The following is a 21,723-nucleotide window of genomic DNA, read 5'->3' as shown; positions in this document are numbered from 1 at the left end:
AATTGGCGAGTCGCGATTTATCTCCGTGAGTCGGCAGAACTCGGTGTCTGAGAAACTAGCCTTCTTCGGGCGCTACGGAGTAGCAAAGGGCTCAAACTGGATTTCGGCCTTCAAATCAAACCGCAGCCCAACATCGAAGATTGCAACTCAATTGCTGCTGCTATCAAATCAGCGTGCGAAGTGCGAAGTACAATTGTATTAGCGTAGTCATCATATCCACTTTTATTTCCCTCCCGCGGACATACAATTGTACTTCATACTTTGGCCAAGAACAACTTTGCACCCACAAGAGACGCCTTGAAACGAAACGAACATCAGTCCGCTGCTTCCGTTACCCTATCTTGTTTCCGCACTCCATACAAGCCAACGTTGAAGACGCCTCGCCAGACTTCATGAATGTAGTCATGTACATGTCCTGTCCTGATCAGTCCTGCCCTGATCAGTCCTGCCCATCATGATGCCCTTACAACTCCGAATACGCCTTGAAAGGGCGAATCGCCACAATATCGCGACGCTAAGGGCCTCGCCCCTGGCCGAGATCTCAGGCGCCTTCGGGGATGCGGGTACTCTCTTACCCATCATTGTCGCCCTTGCCCTCCAGGGCTCCATAAATCTGGATTCGACCCTGGTTTTCTCGGGGCTTTTCAACGTGCTGACCGGGGTCGTCTTCGGTGTGCCCCTCCCGGTCCAGCCCATGAAGGTAAATCCAGACTTGGTGGAAGACTTTTTCTTTCCTTTCCTTTTTGCTTCTTTTTTTTCTTCTTCTCATTTTTTTACCTTATCTGAAACGCTTTTTACATCACCGTTCGGCTCCCTCGCCGAGATAATCGCGCTATCGGAACCTTGCGTATTTGTGTGTATTTGTGCATATGTGTGTGTGTGTGTGTGTGTGCTTAACTTTGCAAGGACATAGGCTATCGCCTCCGCCGCTCTTTCCGGCCGTGGGGATCCACATCCAGCTTCCGTCGCTGGTGCCGGCGTCATCGTCGGCCTTGTCATTCTGTTTCTAAGCGCCACGGGTCTCTTGCATCATGGGACCCGGCTCGTTCCCTTGCCCGTGATCAGGGGCATCCAACATGGAGCCGGCCTCTCGCTCATCATCGGCACCGGGTCGGGATTATTGAGCCAGCTCGGCTGGGCCAGCCCAGCCCTCGATAACCGGCTATGGGCACTAGTTGCCTTCCTCCTTCTCCTCGGTACCCAAACTGTAGCTCGATTCCCGTATGCTCTCTACGTACTCGTCGCCGGCCTTGTATTCTCTCTCATCTCCGTCTTGACATCTGGCGAAGCAGCCCAACTACCATGGTTCAGCTTCTGGCGCCCGCAAATCCTCGCTCTGGAGGATTTCTTCCGATTCCGGGAATCTTCACTTACCATGGCCATTGGACAGATCCCTCTCACAACTCTCAACTCCATCATCGCCGTCAGTGCTCTTTCCGCAGATCTCTTACCCCACCTCCCATCCCCTTCAGTCAACGCTTTAGGGTTTAGTGTTGCAGCGATGAATCTCACAGGGCCGTGGCTTGGATGCATGCCGCTCTGCCACGGTTCCGGTGGGCTCGCAGCCCAGTATCGTTTCGGCGCCCGCAGCGGAGCCAGCATCATACTTCTCGGCCTGTTCAAGCTCGGGTTGGGCTTGTTCTTTGGAGGCACTCTAGTCGACCTACTAGCGCATTTCCCCAAGAGCTTACTTGGAGTCATGGTTCTAGCTGCAGGACTAGAATTGGCAAAGGTCGGCGCGACTCTTAACCGCGGGCTGGTGGAACCGGACTGCGGGACCCATGTCGAAACCGGCACTTCGGCAGCAGATGGTTCTTCAAGGCCGCGGCGACCGGGCAGGCCATCTGCTAGGGAGATGGATGAAAGACGCACGGTGATGTTGATGACGACTGCTGGGATACTGGCTTTTAAGAATGATGCTGTCGGTTTTGCTGCTGGCATGCTCTGCAGTTGGGCGTATCGTCTTTCAGACAGGGTCACAGCCTGGAAGCTGGCCAAATCCGCTCCTTCGGACACTGCCCCATTGCTAAACTAGTTGCTCTGCTCACTGCTTTTCCCCTATGCTATCGAACTATATTATCACAGCAGTACTAGGGCCGACGTATATCAGATATCAGAGAACCCCTCCGACCTAGGCAGTAGATCCTCCTTCAATGATGTCACTCTCTCCACTTCTGGAATCCGTGGAGTTCCCGTCTCTCCCTCCAGCCCCTCGTCCATTTGCTCCATCTCCCGCCTATACTTCCTCCTCACGATTACCGTCCCAACCAAGAATATCGCAGAATATCCGCCGGCCAGAACAGCCGCCACCATCTCCACCAACAGCCACACAGTGAGCCCATCCTTGTAAACGAGGAAAATCACAAGAGCGAGCCCCGCAAGCGAGGACATCAAACTTGGCAGGAGCAGTTGATCCGCAAGCCAGTAATAGTCTCTCCGACGGCGGAAAGAGATCTAGGCGATGTCTAGGGTTGCGATGAAGCAGCACAGGGGTGGCAGGACTGCGATCGGGAACGTCAAGGAGCGACTTTCCGACTAGTATGATGCACTTCTTCGGCTGGGGTCTTCGTCATGATTAGTTGGGAGGACAGTCTCGGGGCCGAGCCTTAGATGAAGTTGGGCGGTGGAGAGGACTGCGAGGCCAATTAGGAGGAGCCGGGCCGAGGCTCGTGCTAAACGGTTGTGAAGCGGAGGGACTGGCTCGAAAGCTGGCATTTTCATTTCTCTGTGTGGGGAGCTTAGTCTTCTTGTTTGGGGGAGTAATCTAGGGTCCTGTCATATGCACTGGGATGATTTCTAGTCATACATATATGACGAATCTCTAGCTCCTATTGCACGCGTTGGTGTAATGGATGATACACAAGTAACCTCACAGGATGACTAGGTGCATTTGAAAGCGGCCCCGAGGCTACATCCGAGAGGAACGGAAACGCATCCATCGACTCGGAATATCAGCTAATTTGGGATGAACTTGGCTTCTGGTCTACGCCCCGGCCTTGAACGTAACGGTGGTCTTATCCCTACGGGGACACATCCTTCCTTGCCTTCCGAATGTGTTTCACACTCTTCTCTGATGCCGTTTATACGAGATACTGGCATCGTCGAGGGTAAGCACTCTTTGTTCTTTTTTCCGCGATTATTGTTACGTCCACGGATAGATTTCTACGGCGCACTCGTTAGTCTTTAACACCCTCTTGTACAACGCGTTTTCCAGTGATACACGTCAATGTCGTACACGATAGAAAACGTTCTCCTAACATGGTCGTGTGTGTCAATCCGGGCATTTCTTACACTGCTCGAATGCTAGCCTGGCCTGAACAACGCTCCATCTACATATGCCTCGGTGCTTCTTCACTCCAAAAGCAGGTCCCGAATTAAGCAAACATGGCTCGAATGATTAGATAAAATGTTTGGTACAGAACCTTTCGGTGCATTCGCTCCGGTGTAGAAGAAGATTCGAAAACTATCGTCAAAATGGGTACCAGCGTTTGTACTCAGATACGGGCGAAACGGAGACCATGAGTTTCATTCGGACTTAGACTCCAGAACGTAGTTCGAGGTTCGGAAATGATCGTCCTGTTGGACTAACTACACCAAGAACTAGGAGGATTGTAAGATTGCAAGGCGATGAAGAAACATGACCAGGAAAGTTGGTAGGTTCTCGAGAGGGTATTGGTGAAGGTCCCGACGACCTATGAAGTTGAGGAAGGAGCTTTCTTGACATGTGGAGAGACAGCCTTGAACAAGAAAATTTGAAGGCGGTCAGAGGATTTGATGGAGCTAGCGGTGGGGAGAGAGACGATAAGATAACAATAACTGGCAGGATTATGTCAGAAGGGACAAGATCAAATGAGGACTTGGAACAACAGACTCTGGCTAGAAATTTAGTTCATCACCAATTCCAAGACTGGCGTCCTTTGCAGAAAGCTGGATTGATCTTTGAACTTTCTCACTTACGAAGTACAGATCTGCCAGCGCCCGGCTCACTGGCACACCTCGCAACCCACCGAGCCATTCTGGCCAATCACCTTGCTCTAAAACACATTCACCAGCCCCTGTCGTCGCAAAGTGGACGTTGATGAGGGACGCTGAACTGCAGAGGCCGAGAGACCCCCTCACCAATTTTTTTTTGGTAGGTTCTTCAATTGGGACCGGTCAGAAAAAAAAAAAAAAGCCATAAAAAAGAAGAAAAATTATGATTTTTCTTAGGGACCTGCTCCTGCAATTAAGACGACCTCGACCGAAGCGCAACACCGACACCGAGTCCCGGCGAATCTAGCACGGTGGAACGTTCGATTTTCTCTTTCCAATTCGCTGAGGCAGACCAGCCATCCCCGTCGCAATTCCCGCCCACGCGAGATGAAGGAGCTGTCATCCAACACAGTCCAACGTGCTACGCAGCGATGACTTCGTCCGCCGCCTCTGCCGCCCAGGCGGACCACCACAGCCTGAAGTTAGAACCAACGGCGCTGTCTGAGCTGTCAGCGACCGCCACAACCACAACCAGAATCGCAAACGAGACCACCACGGACGCCGCCACCGCCCAAGACAACCTTAACACCGACAACCTCATCCCTCACAACAATAACGTTCGCGACGAATTCTCTCAGGAATTCTCTACAAATCCCGACCGTGCCACCGCCGCAACCGCTCCTCTTCCGCACACAACAGCTACTGACCTTGTGGCATCCCACGTCAAACAGGAAGGAATTTCTCTGCTCCCTACCACCGGCCGCGATGTTTCTGAGCCCACCACCTCTTCTTCGCACCTTCTCCAACAAAATCCCAACCCAGACACGCCATTACCCGTTCCAGACCGAGGCGGTAACGAGACATCACCAATTATCGACGGATTACCATCGGCCGACCACGTTGACATCGACGCTGTAATTGCCGACGTTCCTACCCTCTCTACAGCCACGCCTGCCGAACCTGTAACACCAATCCAATCTCACACTCGCGGCCACCCAAGCCTGAGTCGCCGCAGTAGTACTGTCGGACCCAACGCGATCCCTTTCGCATCAGCCAGCGAGGCATCCCGTGTGCGAAACGCAATCTCGAACAACTCGTTCAACATGATGGCATTTGCCCAGATGTCCTCGCCCCTTCCCATGACCATGGGCCACATTGCGCCGCCGTCCATCGTCACCCCTGCCCAAGTCACCCTTCCCATCCCTGGCGAAGGCGTCGATGGCCTGCCCAGTGCCATGCATCCCCTCGTATCGACTGAGGAGGGCCTAGAATCGTTCGCGCGGATAGAGTTCGCCGACAGCGTGTTCCAGATGACGACCTATGCTGTTATTATCGGTCGGGACCAGCGTGCCATGGAACAGGCCAAACGAGATGAGCGCCGAGCCGAGGAATACAGACGCATCGCCGAGGAGCATGCGGCCCAGGGCCTTCCCCCACCTAATCCCATCATGCAGGAGCGCAACCGAAAGTTTAGCAAATCCTACGTTAGCGAGGAGGGTGGTATGCTTGGCCCCGAGTCCGATGGCGAATCCGTAACACGTCCGCAGAAGAAACGGAAACGAACGCGGTCGGTCGGATCCTCTCAGAACGACGCTGAAGGCCAGGAAGAACAGCTCATCATGGATCGGCAATACGTATCACACACCCCTGGCGCCGCCGCCGTCGACCTGAAATCACTTCGGCCTTCACCTCATCATACCCCCTTCATTGGCATCCACTCTCCCGGTCCCGATATTGCCAGCAAGACCAAAGCCATTTCTCGAGAGCATCTCAAGATTCAGTTCAACGCCGAGAAGAATGTGTTCGAAGCGATTCCCCTTCATAAGAACGGTTTCTTCTGTGATGATGTGCATTATCGACAAGACAGCGTTGTGTTGAAGAGCGGGGCCAGACTACAAATCAAAGATGTGGATTTCACCTTCATAATCAATGGAGTGGAGCGTGGCCGCACTGGTGCCGAAGACCTCGAAGATGGTCCTAAGCGAAGGTACTCCGAAGGCGGAAAAGAAATGAGCGTCGAGTTCGAGCTCGGCCAGGCCCACGAAGATCTGCGGAGCGATAGCGACGAACTCTCAGAACTTGGAAGCCCGCCGGAGCTGTCTGATGATGGCGAGATAAAGTCGGAGTCCGAAGATGAGGAGACTGGGAAGACTAAGCACACAACGGAGCAGCCTCCGAAGAGGCGCGGACCCGGGCGACCTCCCAAAGACGGCATCATGTCGAAACGAGAGAGGAGGGAATTGAACAAGAGGGAGCAGGAGATAGAAAGACAGCGCCAAATGGAGGAACTGGCCGCCAACGGAGAAGCGCCCATCAAACGGAAAGTGGGGAGGCCAAGGAAACATCCCTTGCCAGAGAGTGCCGATGGCAAGCCCGAAAAGAGGAAATACAAGCCCAGAAAGCCCAAGGGCGAAGAGGAGGGTTCGGAGGCCGAAAGGAGACGAGAAAGGAAGGAGAGGAGACTGGCGAGACCGAAATCTCCACCACTCAAACTTCGCCGCGAAGATTTTACGGAGGAGCAGCTGGCCAAACCCAACAAGAACTACGGTATATTGATCGACGAGGTGCTGCGAGAAGCGGGGCCGGATGGCTTGATACTGAAGCAGATTTACAACCGAATCTCTGCAAAGTATCCATTCTATCACTTTTGCACTGAGACGAAGGGTTGGGAGAGCAGCGTACGTCATAACCTTATAGGCAACAGTGCCTTCAGGAAAGATCCGAAATCCGGAGCGTGGACGCGTGTGCCCGGCATCGAGCTTGACGCCGGCAAGAAGCGCAAGGGCGATGCCGCTGCCGTGGAAAGGGCTGCCGCCGCCGCAGCAGCAGCAGCAGCCGCGTCAGCAGCCGCGGCGGTAGCAGGTGGGCAACCATATGCCACGGCATACGGTAACCATGTTTACCCCGGCTACGGAACCGACGGGCACCAATTACCTCCAGGCTCCAATCAAGCCTATCTCACCGGGGGAGCGGCACCTGCGTATCAGCAAAATCACCAGCCTAGTCAGCTTGCCTTCGGCGGTCAGCAAGGTGACAGCGGAGCTCAGACGTACGCTACTCCGACGGGCCAGCACCCGGCCAGCACCGACTCGGCGCTTCAGGCAGGAGTCGCCAACCTCGCGGGAGCTACGGCAACGCCCCAAGGCGTACCCCCTAATGGTATTGCCAGCGCAGGACCCCAACTGCTCCCGGGGCAGGTACAGCCAGCGCAAGCTACAAATGCTCAGAACCATGCTATAGAAAATGGAGCCGGCCACAACTATGCTCTTGGCACCGCATCGTCGGCGGTAGTTACTCCAGGCCCAGCAGCCCAGCCAAATGGCGTGCAGGGAGCTGTGCCTGTACCAGGAACTTTGCCGACGGGACCAGCCCAGCAAGCCTTCTACGCCGCACATGCTCCCGGGCCCATCCCGACCCAGGTTGCCCCTCAACAAGCCAATGGCGTTGGGCCCATTACTAGTTCGATCCAAGGCCAGCCATCCCGGCCAAGCGTACTGCCTCGTCCGGCTCTCATGCACCCGCGGCTGATAACCCTGATTAAGAATGGTGCCAAGGAAATGCGCAAGCATCCTGCGCTCGATCGCCGAAGCATCTTCTCTGCCGTAAACCGAGCATTGGCTCTAAAGCCCCGCCACAGTCCCGGGTCATCGAAAACCCAGCCTCTCGCCGAGACCATCGAGCGGAAGCTTGTTGGGACGGTGGATGGGATTGTGAAGAGCTATTTCGAAGCTCACCCCTCTGAGTACAAACACCCCATCCACCTCGACGTCGTTTCCCTGCTCGTGGGTCTCCGAGAGATCCTTCAAAAGAGGGTTGGGCAAACATCTACTTCAGCTAATGGCAGTATGGTAAATGCCGGCTCGGAAAAGGACAAGGAGTCAAAGCAGGAGAAGCAGCGTGAGATGGGAGAACTTATGGTGCTTTCATGTTTTGACAGGCTTGTTGGGGTGATGGATGAGAGCGTGTTTGACTGGCTCAAAGAAGAAGGCATGAACCCTTCAGAGGAAGAAGACCTGAGGATGTGGATGGCAGCTGAGGCACAACTCATGCCTGTTGTTAAGGGGTACATTACGAAGATGGGATTCACACTGCCGACGTGAAGAGTGTCATCTCTTTTCTTACTCCTTCCTCACCATTTTGATGATTCTTTATTTCTTCTATACAATTTAGAAGAACGACATGACAGTTGAGGGGTTACTTTCTTAACAACTCTCATAATACGTGTTATACCTTGGGCTTTAGGTTCTTTCTCCCTTTAGGAATTGGAGGACAAAAGGGATATGTTTTGGCACTGGAGTTGAAGGAGGAGATGGACTGGTGTATACCTATACCTATACCATTGCTTCCGCTAGTTTATTCATCTTCTCTTTTCCCCATCTTTTGTTGGCTTTTATAAGGACTTAGCGGTAATGCTTATTGCAAGGAAAATAGATTTATTCCCACTTGCTACTGAGCATCCAAAGTTGCCTGCAAAACAGCTATTTTGTTGCCTGATATTTCGATATCCCCGTGTTGGAATGTCGGGGATAAAAGGAACAGGCTTACTCTAAAGGATCGACGAGCCGTCTCGACGATGACCACTAACGTGATGGAATCTATAAATATCATTGATTTACTTCCAGATCGACCAGCGTACCTGATAAACCTAGATTCTCGACAATCCTTCCCCGTGTCCTCGTCATATCACTTTGGACACTTGCTGTTGCCTCGCTCCGTCATCATCCGCTGCATGTCTAAGGATGAAGCACGTTCGCCGAGTTCGCAAGCACTCGAGCGTCAGAGATTGGAACAAGTGCGGGGGGGGATCGATGGCTAACTGAATCATTTTAAAGCTGGATATGTCTGGGAGAGAGGAAGCCAGAGTTTGCGAGAGGCAAACTGGGGATGAAAGGGCCGAAGCTAGGGACGTTGTCTCTCTCACTCTCTTTGCTCCCTCTCCCGCATCCATTTCTCTTCTTTTCCTTTTCCTTTCCTTTTTTCTTTTTCCTCCCTTTTCCCTTTCGTTAAAGGAAAAAAATAATAATAAAAATCGTGGGGTCGGGCCGAGCGGTCAATGCCAGGGTCGCAGATGAGGTACTTGGCACTGAGACGATTCAGGAACGACATCAAATCTTGCAAAGGATCTAGTTTCTGGAAATTCTGCAAGCTCTGCTAAAGAAGCCGACGTGGTTGCACATGCCGAACACAGTTGGCAGTTGAATGATACGAAGGAGGCAGCGTCGGGCTCGTCTTTTTCTCATGTGGTGAGCAGTACGAAGTACTTCGCACTGGTGCGAATACGCTGTGGGTAACATGTGCAGACACGTCATGCCAGCTGTACGCCCCTCGTACTACTTTTGTACTGTCGTACTTCTTACTCTCTCATCTTATTGTCGAGTCCACGATCCTCCTCTGTGCCTTTGGTGCCTCGAGCTAGTTGCGGGGCAGGATTCTCAACTTGACATTTCGTTCAATAACGGATCAAGGGAGCTATTTTCGAGGTGGCTCCAGGTTGAACACGCCGAGGTCAATGCCCTAGTCTAGTAAACTTCACACAATAACAGGTCCCCCAACGGAGGTGCGACACGAGACAACCCAAGGGCACGACACGAGGGACAAGACGGGCCACGGCGGGCCACGACAGACGACATGGATCGAGCTTGGATACCTCAACAGCTTAGAGTTGATAATCTTTGGGGGTCGACGAAGTATCCACAGGTACGCCAGTCTACACTACAGGGGTGCAAGCCCGAAGATCTCTAATATTAGCGTCGAACACAATGCTGGCATACCATTGGCCTGGGATGATGTACGTGGGCTGCAACTGTGCTGGTGGCGGATGGGGGAATGAGCCTCGCCCATGGGCCGGGCCATGGCTGGGGAGGATGGTGGGCCAGAAATGCGTTCATATCCGCCCAACTCATATTATCACCATTATTAACCAATCTATCAACCTTGCCGAGACATCCTTTTCCTGTTCTTTCGAGGTACGAGAGCGATAGATATTCCGGTAAGCACACGAGAACCCTCGCCTCAGACGGGATTGCGAATAGATTCATGCACTTTCAATTACTACACTACACTTTATGTAAACTCCAAAGTCAGTCTTGGTCAGCTAATTCGGAAATAATGGCCAACCCACATTAATCGAGAGACCCAGATCAATTAGATCCAGGTCCGATTAATGTGACAATCCGGTCATCAACTGAATATTACAAAGGTACCTGTGTACTTCGTACTGAACACAACATGAAGTTCTTCATAATCTAGTGGGAAGGCGCTTCAATTGTACTTAGTCGTCGGTATCAATACCACGCTATTACTTCGTCTCAGGCCCATGGTCTGGCTCGTCTCACTAACAAAACCACGCTACAGGACCTACTCAGTCCACACTAGAACGTGTTAGACTCTTCGCCCACTGACTCCTCTCCACTTGTTCCACTGTCGTTCCCCCGTCCCGAATTTATTTTCTTACCTTTTTCTCTCTTCGACTTTTTTCTTGTCACATCAATTGATCAATCTGTTATTACTTCGTATCTGGTAACCCGTTCCCTTCGTTTTCCTGCTTTCTGCCACTCCCACCTCAACTTGCAGTAACAGTCAATCGTGTACATCATACCTTGTACCAATGCACTCCACTGGCCTCTGCCACCTCTCTTTTTTTTTTTTTTTCCTTTTTCATAACCACATCACCTTTGAGCCTTGACCTTGACCTGGATTCGCCCAACCTGGAACCTTACCGTAAACTTACCCGCCCAAAACCCGGGATTCTTTGATGGCGCCCTCCGCCCCTTGGCTTTCCCCCTTCACAAACGCCACCTGCATTGGCAGCCGTACTTGTAGCCACAAGGTCATCAATAACTGGTGTTCTCGCCTCTTAGTCTCTAGCTCCCAGTGGCCAGCCAGCATATTACTTCGTACACCACTACTGGCGCTACCGTTTTGCTGTTGTTGAGAGCAAGAACAACAGCGAGGCGACGGATCGATTTTTGGTGTTACATTGACAACGACGAACGTCCCTGTCTGTCCCAGCCCAGGCCAGTCCTTTTGGCGCTCTGTGCTTCGTGTTCTGGTACGAAGTAGTGCAGGGTACCTTGTACTCGTAGTCGCGTCCCCCCTCTACCAAGTACACACTTTTCAAGCCTCTTTCTTCCCTCATCTCCGACCACGCATTTTGAACTTGCACTCTGCCAAACATCGAGACAATCACAGCATCCGCATTCTTCAACCCCAGCCAGGATGGCTTCGGCGTCATCCACCAATGCCCCTGGCGGCTCGTCCCTATCAGGGAACACGAGGCCCGAACTAGGCGATATCCTGATAGTTATTCGTAAGTCTGTCCCGGTTCTGTTCTTACGCTATGATTTTCATCAGCACCCGCCGCCGCCTGGATGACAACCCGCCACTGAGCTTTGCTGGCGAGACTTGACACCGAAGCTTCCACGATTCCGTCCTCGGGATTGTCGCAAAGTTATTGTCCATTGCTGACGTTCTGCTTTTCCCCTTCGAATAGATGATTTCAATGCCAGGAGCGCCGACGAGCTTAGCCTCGCCAAGGGCGATCGGGTCGAGCTGATCGAACGGGACGACGAGTTCGGCGATGGATGGTTTCTCGGCCGCCACCTGGTGAACAACAATACCGGTCTCTTCCCAGAAGGTGAGGCCACCCAACTGCATCCTGACACGCGCATAGCCATATGGGCAGTATGCTCATGATTCTTTCGATTTTTTTTTTTAGTCTACACTCGACCTGCGCCCAAGACTGCTCCAGCGGGCAGCTCGAATAACCTCAGCAACTACCCTCCCCCACCCCTCTCCCCTCTCGCTGAATCGGCTCCCGAATCGAGCGTGCACACCACTCAGGCGACGAACTCCGCGTCGCCATTGACGACGTCCATCCTCAGTATTTCTTCTTCGATACCCGCGACTGTCACCGCCCACGCCACCATACCGGCGTCTGTCCCTTCTCTGATACCCGACTCACCTCCTGCCACTCTCCCTCTTAGCTCCGTTCATACGCCGAAACCCGACGCACCCTCCTCGTCGACCATTCCTTCATCCATCGAGGAAGCCTTAGCGAGGCTCAACAGTAACCAGGATAGCCATGTTCTGAATGAGACGTTGAACGTTATCGATGAACATATTACCGACCTCCGATCGCCCGCTAGCAACGGCGGACTCCATGCGGCGACCGACTCCGGCAGCGATTACAGTGCCCCGATAGACCCCCGAATGTCGTATATCCAGGGCGAAGAGACGGACGAGGAGGAGGAATCCGTGCACACCCGTGCAGAGGTCGAAAAGTGGACTCCCGATGAGGTAGCCGAGTATCTTTTCACCGCCGGCGTAGAGAAGCACCACTGCGAGGTTTTCAGGGATCAGGAAATCAGCGGTGAGGTATTATTGGGCATGGACCAGAGCTCTCTCTTTATCAAGGCCCTGGATCTTGGCTCCGTTGGTCGGAGGCTAAAGACTTGGCAAAAGATCAAGACTCTACAGGATGAGGTGAACAGCGGTACCTACACACGGCGAACCACGCAGACCTACGGCAGCGAGGTTGGCTCCGATGATACGAGGCGGATGCGAAGCCGAACAAACACCATTACCAACTCCATCAAGATGCCCACCATTGACGACCGTCCTTCTTCAGCACAGGCCGGCCGTAGGTCTACTGGTATGAGCTCCCGTAAGGATCCGACTAACTTAGGATCGCCTACATCCCCCACTAGAATCGTGGAGAGCCCGACACGCGTAACGCATGCGAGGAGACCGTCTGCTGCCGAGGTTAGGGACCTGCACCATTCGCGTCGCCACTCTTCTACGGATTATCGAGGAACACCTGTTCTTGCCTCCCCTGCCATGAACGCACCTGGACCATACGCAGCAGGCGCCGACTCGAATCACAAGAAACAAGCGTCTTTCGACCGAAATTGGACCATGGGCAGCGCATACAACCAGCGACCTCTATCGTCAACTGGCTTCCAGGATATCTTGAATCCTGGCGGCAACGACCACCAGGACTCGGCTGTGGAGTTGGATCGTGGGTATTTCTCGGGCACCGAGGTTGACGGACGTAAGAAGAACGTGCTTAAGAAGCGAGACAGCGGCGTAACCAAGGCGAGCTATACCGAGGAGCAGCGTGTGCGTAGTGCGACCGCCATATCTAGGCATTCTCGCTACGGAAGTATCGATTCGATCCGCGACGGAGGCTTAACTGCCGCTCAAAAGTATTACGGTCTGGCGGCTGGAAATCATAAGAAAACGGCGTCGACCAATACTACCGAGTCCATTCGTCCCGTACCACCGTCCAAGGACGCTCCTCCTCCTACCGTTACGAAACTCGACGGTATCTCAGACAGCCCAGGCGCCTCACCAGCCCCGCATGCTTCGCCGGTGCACAAGCATGGTCTTCATGGCGATTGGTTATCGTCCGTCGTGAACAAGCCCGTGGGAACGTTGAAGGCGGCGGGGTTGGGCCTTAGGGCCATATCCGACTCGGTCTCTTCATCTTCCGATCGCACCAAGGTAGCCTCACCCACCGACTCGTCCACCACTAGAGAGTCACCTGTTTTGTCACCCGCTCGGACAGGTTCGACAACACCTTCCGCCGGTCATAGTTTTGATCTTGATTCTGCCGAATTGAAGGCCTCGGCATATGGCGCGAACTCGAAACGAGACGCGCGAAAGAAAGGAAAGAAAGAGACGAGCGCATACACTCGGGGTCTGCAGAAGATCAGCCCCAAGGAGGCGATGGAAGATGCCGATTATAGCGGCTGGATGAAGAAGAAGAGCTCAAACTTGATGACTATGTGGAAGCCACGCCTATTCGTGCTCAAGGGCCGACGTCTCGCTTACTACTACAGCGAGGACGATACTCAGGAGAAGGGCCTCATCGATATCTCGTTCCACCGCGTGCTTCCCGCCGACAATGAGAGGCTCACTGGCCTCCACGCGACACTCACTGGTGCGGGCAGTAGTACACCCACGCTTCCGAACCAAGGCACATCTAGCGCCGGTGGCGACGAGCTAGAAAAGGGAGATGATACGATGTTCATCTTCAAGCTAGTGCCGCCTCGTTCGGGGCTACCACGGGCCGTCAATTTCACTAAACCGACAGTCCACTATTTCGCCGTACCGAACCTCAAGCAGGGCCGACTCTGGATGGCCGCGTTGATGAAGGCGACTATTGATCGCGACGATACGCAGCCAATCACGACTACCTACCAGCAAAAGACGATTTCTCTCGCGAAAGCTCGCGCGATGAGGCACAGGCCACCCGCACTCATGAACCTGGAAGAGGGCGACGAGGACGAGAAGAGGAGGAGCGCCGAGAGAGACAAGAAGGACGGCCTCGATATCGCGCTCCACGAGGCCGATAGCGGCATCTCCGGTCTTGAAAAGATGGGTCTGTCGAAGGTTGAGAGCGCCAAGGCTACCCAGCACGAGTTCACCGGCAGCGAGAAGGGGATCCTACCTCCTCAAAGCGCGTAGGCGGACGCCTCATGTCCTCTTCCATATCTCCCTTCGTTCGACCTTCGTTCAAGGGATTTTCTTACATTTCGTCCAAAATTTTCACTTTTTTTTTTCTTTCTCTTTATTTGCCGAGGGAGGCATGCTGTGATGATTGGACGTCCTCGACACGTTTATGTTTATTTCCGTCTTTTTGTTTTTCTTGTTACCAGTTTAATACGTCGTTCCCTAATACCTATTGCGGCCTGCACGCCCAATACTTACTCTCATTTGTTTTATCTCTTTTATTTCCACAGTTGTCTTCTTCGGTCGACTCTTTGCGCTTTGTCCTTCTCGTCAGGGAGGAACGATGATGATATTTGCAGGCTCGGGCCAACACTTCGCCCGTTTTATGCTCGTTTCTACTCCTTCGGGCGGACCATCCGCTCCCTCAAGCGCGGCTAAGAGAAATGAGCATGGTGTTGAGTGACTAGGAACACTCCCCCTACCCCGTGCCTGACGTATATATCGATTCGACAATGCTTGATAGTATCCTGCCACAAGGGCAAAAACCAAGGCTAGCCGGCTGAAGAAGCAAATGAACGGAACTGATGTCTAATACCCTCCCCTGTACGCGAATGCCTTTTACCTGAGTTAGTTAGCGGATGAACCAGAAGAGAGAGGAGTGGAGGAATAGGAAGGACGAACATGAAAGACGCAGATGGGGTCTATCGTCGGGACGTTTGAAGGAAGTGTGAGGACGTGTATCCTCGATACGTATCGAGGTTTCGGATTTTCTCATTGGATCGATCTGTCTGAAAGAAAACCCTTTTTAAAGAAGAATTTTGGGAAGTGCTCACAGCTCTCTCTTTTGATGTCATATGTTTAATATAGAGGTTGCTTTATTCGTTAACCCCCCTTTATTCCTCACGAGGAACCTGCCGAAGAGCAAAAACACCTCGTGTAATGTATTACGCGTTTTACATGGGACGTCGTTTCATCGTTTTCTTCCCCTCTCATCCCCATGGTGCTCAAGGCGTGGAATACAAATGATGAGTTTATTTATTCTTTAGACTTGGTTCCTCCAGCTCCACTAGTCTCATCAGGCCGTCGACCCCTCTGGCCACATCTGGCCTTCGGCACCATTCGTTCAAGGGAATGAATGCTCGGTTGCAAACCGACTTCGTCACTATCACCAACAACTCTGAAAAGAAGAAAGGAACATGTAAATCATGGCATTATTATTATTTATATACACACCCAAGGTCAAGATAAGGAGCCCATAGAGCAGCAAGACACGACCTCATCCTCATCGAAGTCTAAGATCATCTGTTCACTTCGCCAAGGGTGTGAGGCTTTAAAAATAATAACCAGTAGAATAATTCCTTGCCAATTCCGAATGTCGTCCGCGCCCAACTATGCTATTCCCGACCTCTTTCCGGTCCTTCCTTTTATCTTCCTGTTTCAAACGCCGTGCTGAATCATGTCGTGGTATCGGTGCATAAGGAAAGAAAAAGAAAGGATATGCAGTAACAAACAAAACTCCCAAACAACCTTGGGGACTCTCAATGGAGAGAACAAGGGGAAAACAAAATGTCAAAAACAAACAAGTCTCATCAGACCCAAGCAGAGAGTCATCAATCGTCGTCAATGACGACCACCTCCGCTTGAGGGGCAGCGACCTTCTTCTTCGCCAAGTCGGAAGCATGCCTCTTCAGGGCCGGGCCCTCATCTCCATCGCTACCCTCGTCCTCATCGTCGGGGAGCTCCTCCTTCGGGCGCCACTTGCCCTCTGCATTGACGTAGATTACCTTAGCTGTGTTCAATCCCTGCTTCTCGAGGGAATCGACGACGCCTTGGAGGAATCCGTCGACTACGAGACGATTGGGGCGGGCATCGGCAGAGCAAATCGGGCATTTCCAGGTATCCACCAGACTCGGCTCTTGCCAGTCAACCCCATAGACGGCGCATTTGGCGCAGTCGGTGACGTCCTTCAGTCCGTGGGCGCACCTGTCCTTGGATGGACGCGTCTCGAGCCATGTCGACAAGTCAAAGGGGTCAAGATGGCGACAATCAACGCCGCGACACGGAACCTTGACACGCGTAGTGCTGAAGGGGTCTGTGAGACTAATACAAAGCTCCTGATCCGCGAGAACTTCCCCTTCATCATCCCCGTCCACTGAGCAGATGGACAGCCGCGATTTAATGACGTCCAGTGTACTCTTCTCCGCCAGCCTCTTCTTCTCTTGGATGATTCGCATGATCGACGAGTGGCTTGCGGTTACAATGAGTTCAACGGCTCCGAAATATGAGGCGTTACTGTTATGCGATGAGGGCAGAATGACGACAGAGAGTTCGTTGCGATCAACCCTGACGAAGCTCGTGATATCGCAAGGTCGTGCCTTGCCAAAATTCTCCTTCCGAGCCACTTGGGGATACCCGTCTTCATTTATCTTGATTGACAAGGCTGAGGGCCAAACCGTTGGCTTGTAAAGCCAGTCTCCCTCCGGGAGGATGGCGATATTGCTTGGAGCCTCGCAGATTCTGAAGCGAATCCAGCTAGAACCTTGGTAATATTCGGCAAATTTGAATGGCTTCCCTATTCCCTCGACCACTCGAGAAAAGGTGGCGTGGATCTGGGGGAGTATCTGAAATTTCAGCTTCTTTTGGGTGCCGTCTGTCGATAGTTGAGTAGGCCGAGCGAGACAAGATCCGACATACTGGTAGTACCGCTCATGGGGAACTGGCACAACGTCCTGAGAACCAAGCTTTCGAAGGCGTCTCGGCGGGCTCATAGTTTCTAACATGTGCAGCGACCTCCGTGCCATCATGGTATGCACATGAGGATACTGCATCGGAGGGATGATGGCGCTTGCAGGAGGCAAAAATGGGTAATTTAGATTCCTCGCTTGCTGACCTCTCTGAGGGCCGTGTTGAGGTTGCCCCGGCTGCGAGGACGCCGGCTGAACAGCGTGCGCAAAGTGCGGTCCTGATTGATGGGGAGCCTGGTGGCCGCCATAGTTCGTAGCGGGTTGGGAAGGAAGGGGCTGCATTGCCTGTGCAGGCGAGATAACCGGAGGCTGCAGCCGGGCAGAAGCAGAATTGGTTGGATTGCTAGAAGACGTAGCCCACACAGCTGATGGAGGGGCTATGGCGACCGGTGACTGAGGGCCAGGGGAATAGACGTTGCTAGCAGCGGCAAAAGCCCGCTGTGTTTCTGTACCGCGGCTCGGCCAAAGTTGAGATGGTTGGCTCGGAATTCCAGATGCACTCTGAGGATTGGAGTGATGAGGGGGTTGTTGCAACGGGGGTCGAAGGGGCGGCAGAGGATGCGGCGACGAGGGCATGCCTGGGGAAGTGACTAGCTGGCCTGGGGGAACATTCGAAAGTAGGGTTGTGGGAGAATACGGTGCAGCGGTTTGATGATACGATGATGGTGGTTGAGATATTGGAGAGATGCCAGGAGCGATGGAGTGATTGCCCTGCCTAGGAGGTGATGGCCGATAAATCGGTTGGTAGGTCGGCGGCACTTGAGTCGGAAGGGAAACGGCGGCTGGGTGTCCTCCGAGTTGGTGTCTTGGCTGGGGGTGCTGGCCCTGTTGAAGTGACCCCAAAGCAGGACCTTCAAAGACGGTCAGGGTATGGTTTGAGGAAGAAAGGAGGAGGCTTTTGTTATGTCTGCTTTGGGAGAGGTACTTACTGTTGGGCATGTCCTGCAATGAAAGATTGTCTAGGGTAGCCATGAGTTGTTGATATCTTAATTCCACCTCGTTGCTAGCAATGTGTCGTTCATCATCTGTCAAGCTCTTGTTGAAATAAAGGTTCCTATCACAGGTGAAGTTTGCCTCCAGTGCGTGGATTATCCCCTGGGTCTTGGGCCCATCCTTGACACCTATCAACCTTCTACTCATCCTGAAAAATATACCCAGGAGGCATCCTGACCTGATCTTCAGGATTTCCACGAGTTCCCAAACACGCACTGGAGTTCTGCGGCTAGCCGCAGCATTAACCAAGGAGGGCCATTTTTGGGACAACTGCCCAAAGAACTCGCAAAGTGATATGCGATAGGGGATAAGGTACCCATCGGCAGGAAACTCATGAGTTTTGAGCCCAAAGGGAAAGTCAGCATACCAATGGATCATGCCAAACCTCAATCGAGCGGTCGGGCGAAGGGCACCTTCGAGGATCTGGCACGCCGATTCAACAACGGCATTTGGGAGGCCCAACAGAGCATTCACTCGTGCAGAGTCGAGAGCCCGCAGACAGACAACTTCGTGGACAAGAAGGAAGAAAAAGTCACCTTCTGTTACAGCGGCACGGACGACGTTGTATCTTGGTATTTCGTAAACAGGGTCGGCGGCGTCTTTTCCGCCCAAACTCTCGATCATCAACTCCAAATCCCGCGCCCACAACTCAGTCGGCTGTCGCGGCGGAGACGGGCCTAGGCCAGTCACACCGGCATCCCCAGCAGGCCGCCCTGCCTCAGCCTGTGTTGGTGTGATAGAAGGAGCGGCAAACAACGTGGCTACCATCGGAAGGGTACAAGGTCGGGGGTCCCTATCCCTATTCTCTTCTGTCTCCTCCTCCTGTATGACATGGCAGGGGCGAGCATCGGTGGGTGGTGGAGGCGGAGGCGCTTGTGGATGAGATGGAGAATAGCTTGGCAGGGCTGTATTCGATGGAGGCAGCGAATCGGGGTCGGGGACGGCAACGGTCGAAATAGTAGGCGGGCTACTGGCTTCGTCACTTGGGGCGGGAGAAGGGAGAACGCTTGACTGGCTTCTAGACAGAAGGTCAACGTTGTTAGCATGAGCAAGATGGCGGGTAGTTGGCGGAGAAAGGCTTTGGCTAAGCGTCGAGGGTCTACAAGAGGTTGACCTCAATCGTGAGTAGGCAGATCCAGTCTGGATCACTTTTGACTCTTTAAGTTTGAACTAACCTAAGCGCGGCACCATTCACACTCTTTCTCACAGGCGCGGTATTAGGTTCGCGAGAAGGTAAAGCCAGCGTGTTTGATAACGTGGACTCCTGTTGCGGAGGCGGAGGCGGCGGCGGCGAGAGATTAACGTGGTGAGGCGATTGGACTGAGGATTCCAGTTGGGGATGGGGTTGGAGTTGCGGCTGTGGTTGAGACTGAGGTTGGAGTTGGAGTTGAGGTTGAGGGTGCGGTTGCGGTTGCGTAGAGTTAGCGGTTGTGTGAGTTGCGGCTCCTGAGCTTCCATCTCTCCGCCGTTTTCGTAAACTCTTTGAGGCCGTCGAGATGGGTAGAGCTGTGGTGTTGCGAGTGGCGACGGCGCCATTGGTCCCCTGCATCCACGACGGCACTTGACCGCCGAGGAAAGTATTCAGGGTTCTGTTGGATTCAGAGATCTGATGCGCGTCGCCCAGGGATGGCCGCGGACGCTTCTGCGTCTGTTTATGGCTACGAGTCATGGCGTTGTAAGGTCATATCTCTCTGCAACAACGGGGGTAGACATGGATCGCCTAAGCTGAGTCGCGAATGGGTGGGGGTAGGAGTAAGAGCGGGGGGGATCTGTGAGATGAGCATAACACAGCTCGAACCGGTCCAACGGCGTGCATTTGTCTCTCAAAAGGGAACCACTTGAAGGGATAAAGCAGTAAAGACTTGCGGCATCCCGGGCAAGATGAGGCACACGACACAGCGGACGAGACAGCGAATGTGCCCAAGAGGAGAGAAGCAGGAGGAAAGATGGAGAATGGAAGAAGGAGATGCAAGAAAATGAAGCCTTGCAGTTGGGCAACGTGCGGGACGAGACCTGTGTCAAGATGTTTGCCCGTGCGAGAGGTTTGGAGGAAGGAAGCCCTTGAAGAAGCTGGAGCAGTAGAGTGGGGGTTGAAGGGGACAAGATTGGGCGAGCAAGAAGCAGAGGAGAATATTTGATTTGCGGCGCGAGGCGCGCGGTTCGGTTACTTGAATATCCTGACGCCCACTCACAATTTAGCATGAAGTTGCAGCGAAATAGGCTAGGCAGGAGCAGCCGGCCAACCGCCGTCACGGCGCGTACTTGCACTTAAAGGCTCCACGGTCCCCACCTTCCTTCCATCAATAATCAATCGATAATGCGCAACGAAGGAAGGAAGGAGGGAAGAGAATTCACACCCGACCGCCCGTTTGCTTTTAATCCAGTTCTGTTCTTGAAGAATCATCGGTCAAATGGCGTGGCCCGCGGTTGCTGTTGCAGTTACGACTCACAAGGCTCTTGATATTTCGGGAAGGGTCAAGCCGAACCTAGGGTCCCCACGTCCAAATGTACTCGTTGTGGATGGATCATGTACTCGAGAGGACTTGGAAGGAGCAAGATGTTTCTTGCTACCCCAGTACATGTGCCCTCCATCAAAGACGGAAGTAGTGACTTAGGGACGGGAGTGACGGGAGTATAATTGTACGAATTGGAGTCGGGTAGATCGCTTGCAAGGCGCCTTACTACTAAGAAGGCAGTAGACTGATTAAACTGAGTTTGGATTCATCTTGGACCTGCATCTAATACGATTGTACAAGTACTGTCTGGCTCCGGCAGCGATGTTCCATGCAACATTGTATGTAACTATCAGAAACGTGCTTGAGGCAGAGGTACAAGTCCGGCATCCAACTCGAGAAGTAGATTTTCACTCCCGTTTGACCGCCGTTTTCCCAGAAAGGCGGAATGTGCTGCCAGGCATTTACTCAAAAGCTGAAAAGGAAAAAAAGAAGAAAGAGAAAAGAGATGGAGAAAAAGTCTCTTTCTTTCTTCATTTTCCTTTTTTTTTAAGCTCTCCCCTTCCCCCACCCTCTTTTCCTCTTTGGGTCGGCGGGACAAGGATGTTCAGGGATCCAGTTTACCAAAGTACACTACTTCGTACCCTCGATCAGAACAGACATTGATTGCAGTTGTTTTATGGTCGCATTTCTTCGGTGAGGCTTCGAGTTTCGAGGATGCCAGAGGCCTCCTCATAATTAGGCGTTTCCCCGACAAGCGCCATAACACTTAATCGCAAAGAAGTGCTCCGAGACTCAACTGTAAAATATTCATTAGAATCCATGCCACCGCGGAAGGAATGTAGAACCAAATTCCAGTCCAAGGCGATGGTATGGAGAGCCCGGCAGATATATGTATATTTGCACATGTGGACATTCATGCAATGCGAGCGTTTATCGAGGAGATGCACACTGGGAGGCATCAATGACCAATTGATCACCGACACTTGCTACTTGTATATCCCCAGCCAGGTATTTCCACCTCAGCCCTCGAGAGTCGAGTCGATGTCAAATTGAAGCGTGGGTGGCGTTGTTGGTGTGTGATTCACCCTGGCACTTGTGACGGG

The 21,723-nt window shown here is 52.9% G+C and overlaps 3 protein-coding genes and 1 pseudogene across 3 annotated transcripts; 3 read left to right on the top strand and 1 right to left on the bottom strand.

Annotated features, from left to right (window-relative positions):
* Window positions 1–454: 454 nt before the first annotated feature.
* On the top strand, window positions 455–2,035 carry SAPIO_CDS10710 (Sulfate transporter; the record flags this gene model as incomplete). Its single annotated transcript, XM_016784256.1, has 2 exons — window positions 455–700; window positions 914–2,035. 2 exons carry the CDS (start codon window positions 455–457, stop codon window positions 2,033–2,035), a joined length of 1,368 nt encoding a protein of 455 aa, XP_016638488.1.
* Window positions 2,036–4,403: 2,368 nt separating this feature from the next.
* SAPIO_CDS10709 lies at window positions 4,404–8,072 on the top strand (annotated as a pseudogene; the record flags this gene model as incomplete).
* Window positions 8,073–11,190: 3,118 nt separating this feature from the next.
* SAPIO_CDS10708 (SAM domain-containing protein) lies at window positions 11,191–14,442 on the top strand (the record flags this gene model as incomplete). Its single annotated transcript, XM_016784255.1, has 3 exons — window positions 11,191–11,281; window positions 11,465–11,608; window positions 11,690–14,442. The coding sequence occupies 3 exons, from the start codon at window positions 11,191–11,193 to the stop codon at window positions 14,440–14,442; spliced, it is 2,988 nt and encodes a 995-aa protein (XP_016638487.1).
* A 1,595-nt stretch (window positions 14,443–16,037) lies between these two features.
* Window positions 16,038–19,700, bottom strand: SAPIO_CDS10707 (uncharacterized protein; the record flags this gene model as incomplete). Its single annotated transcript, XM_016784254.1, has 3 exons — window positions 16,038–18,022; window positions 18,101–19,182; window positions 19,468–19,700. 3 exons carry the CDS (start codon window positions 19,698–19,700, stop codon window positions 16,038–16,040), a joined length of 3,300 nt encoding a protein of 1,099 aa, XP_016638486.1.
* Window positions 19,701–21,723: the final 2,023 nt, after the last annotated feature.

Source organism: Scedosporium apiospermum (genome assembly GCF_000732125.1).
Source record: "Scedosporium apiospermum strain IHEM 14462 chromosome Unknown SEQ_SAPIO_0176, whole genome shotgun sequence".
Taxonomy (NCBI): domain Eukaryota; kingdom Fungi; phylum Ascomycota; class Sordariomycetes; order Microascales; family Microascaceae; genus Scedosporium; species Scedosporium apiospermum.
The sequence above is the reverse complement of the archived record's forward strand: the minus strand, read 5'-3'. Positions and strand labels throughout refer to the sequence as shown.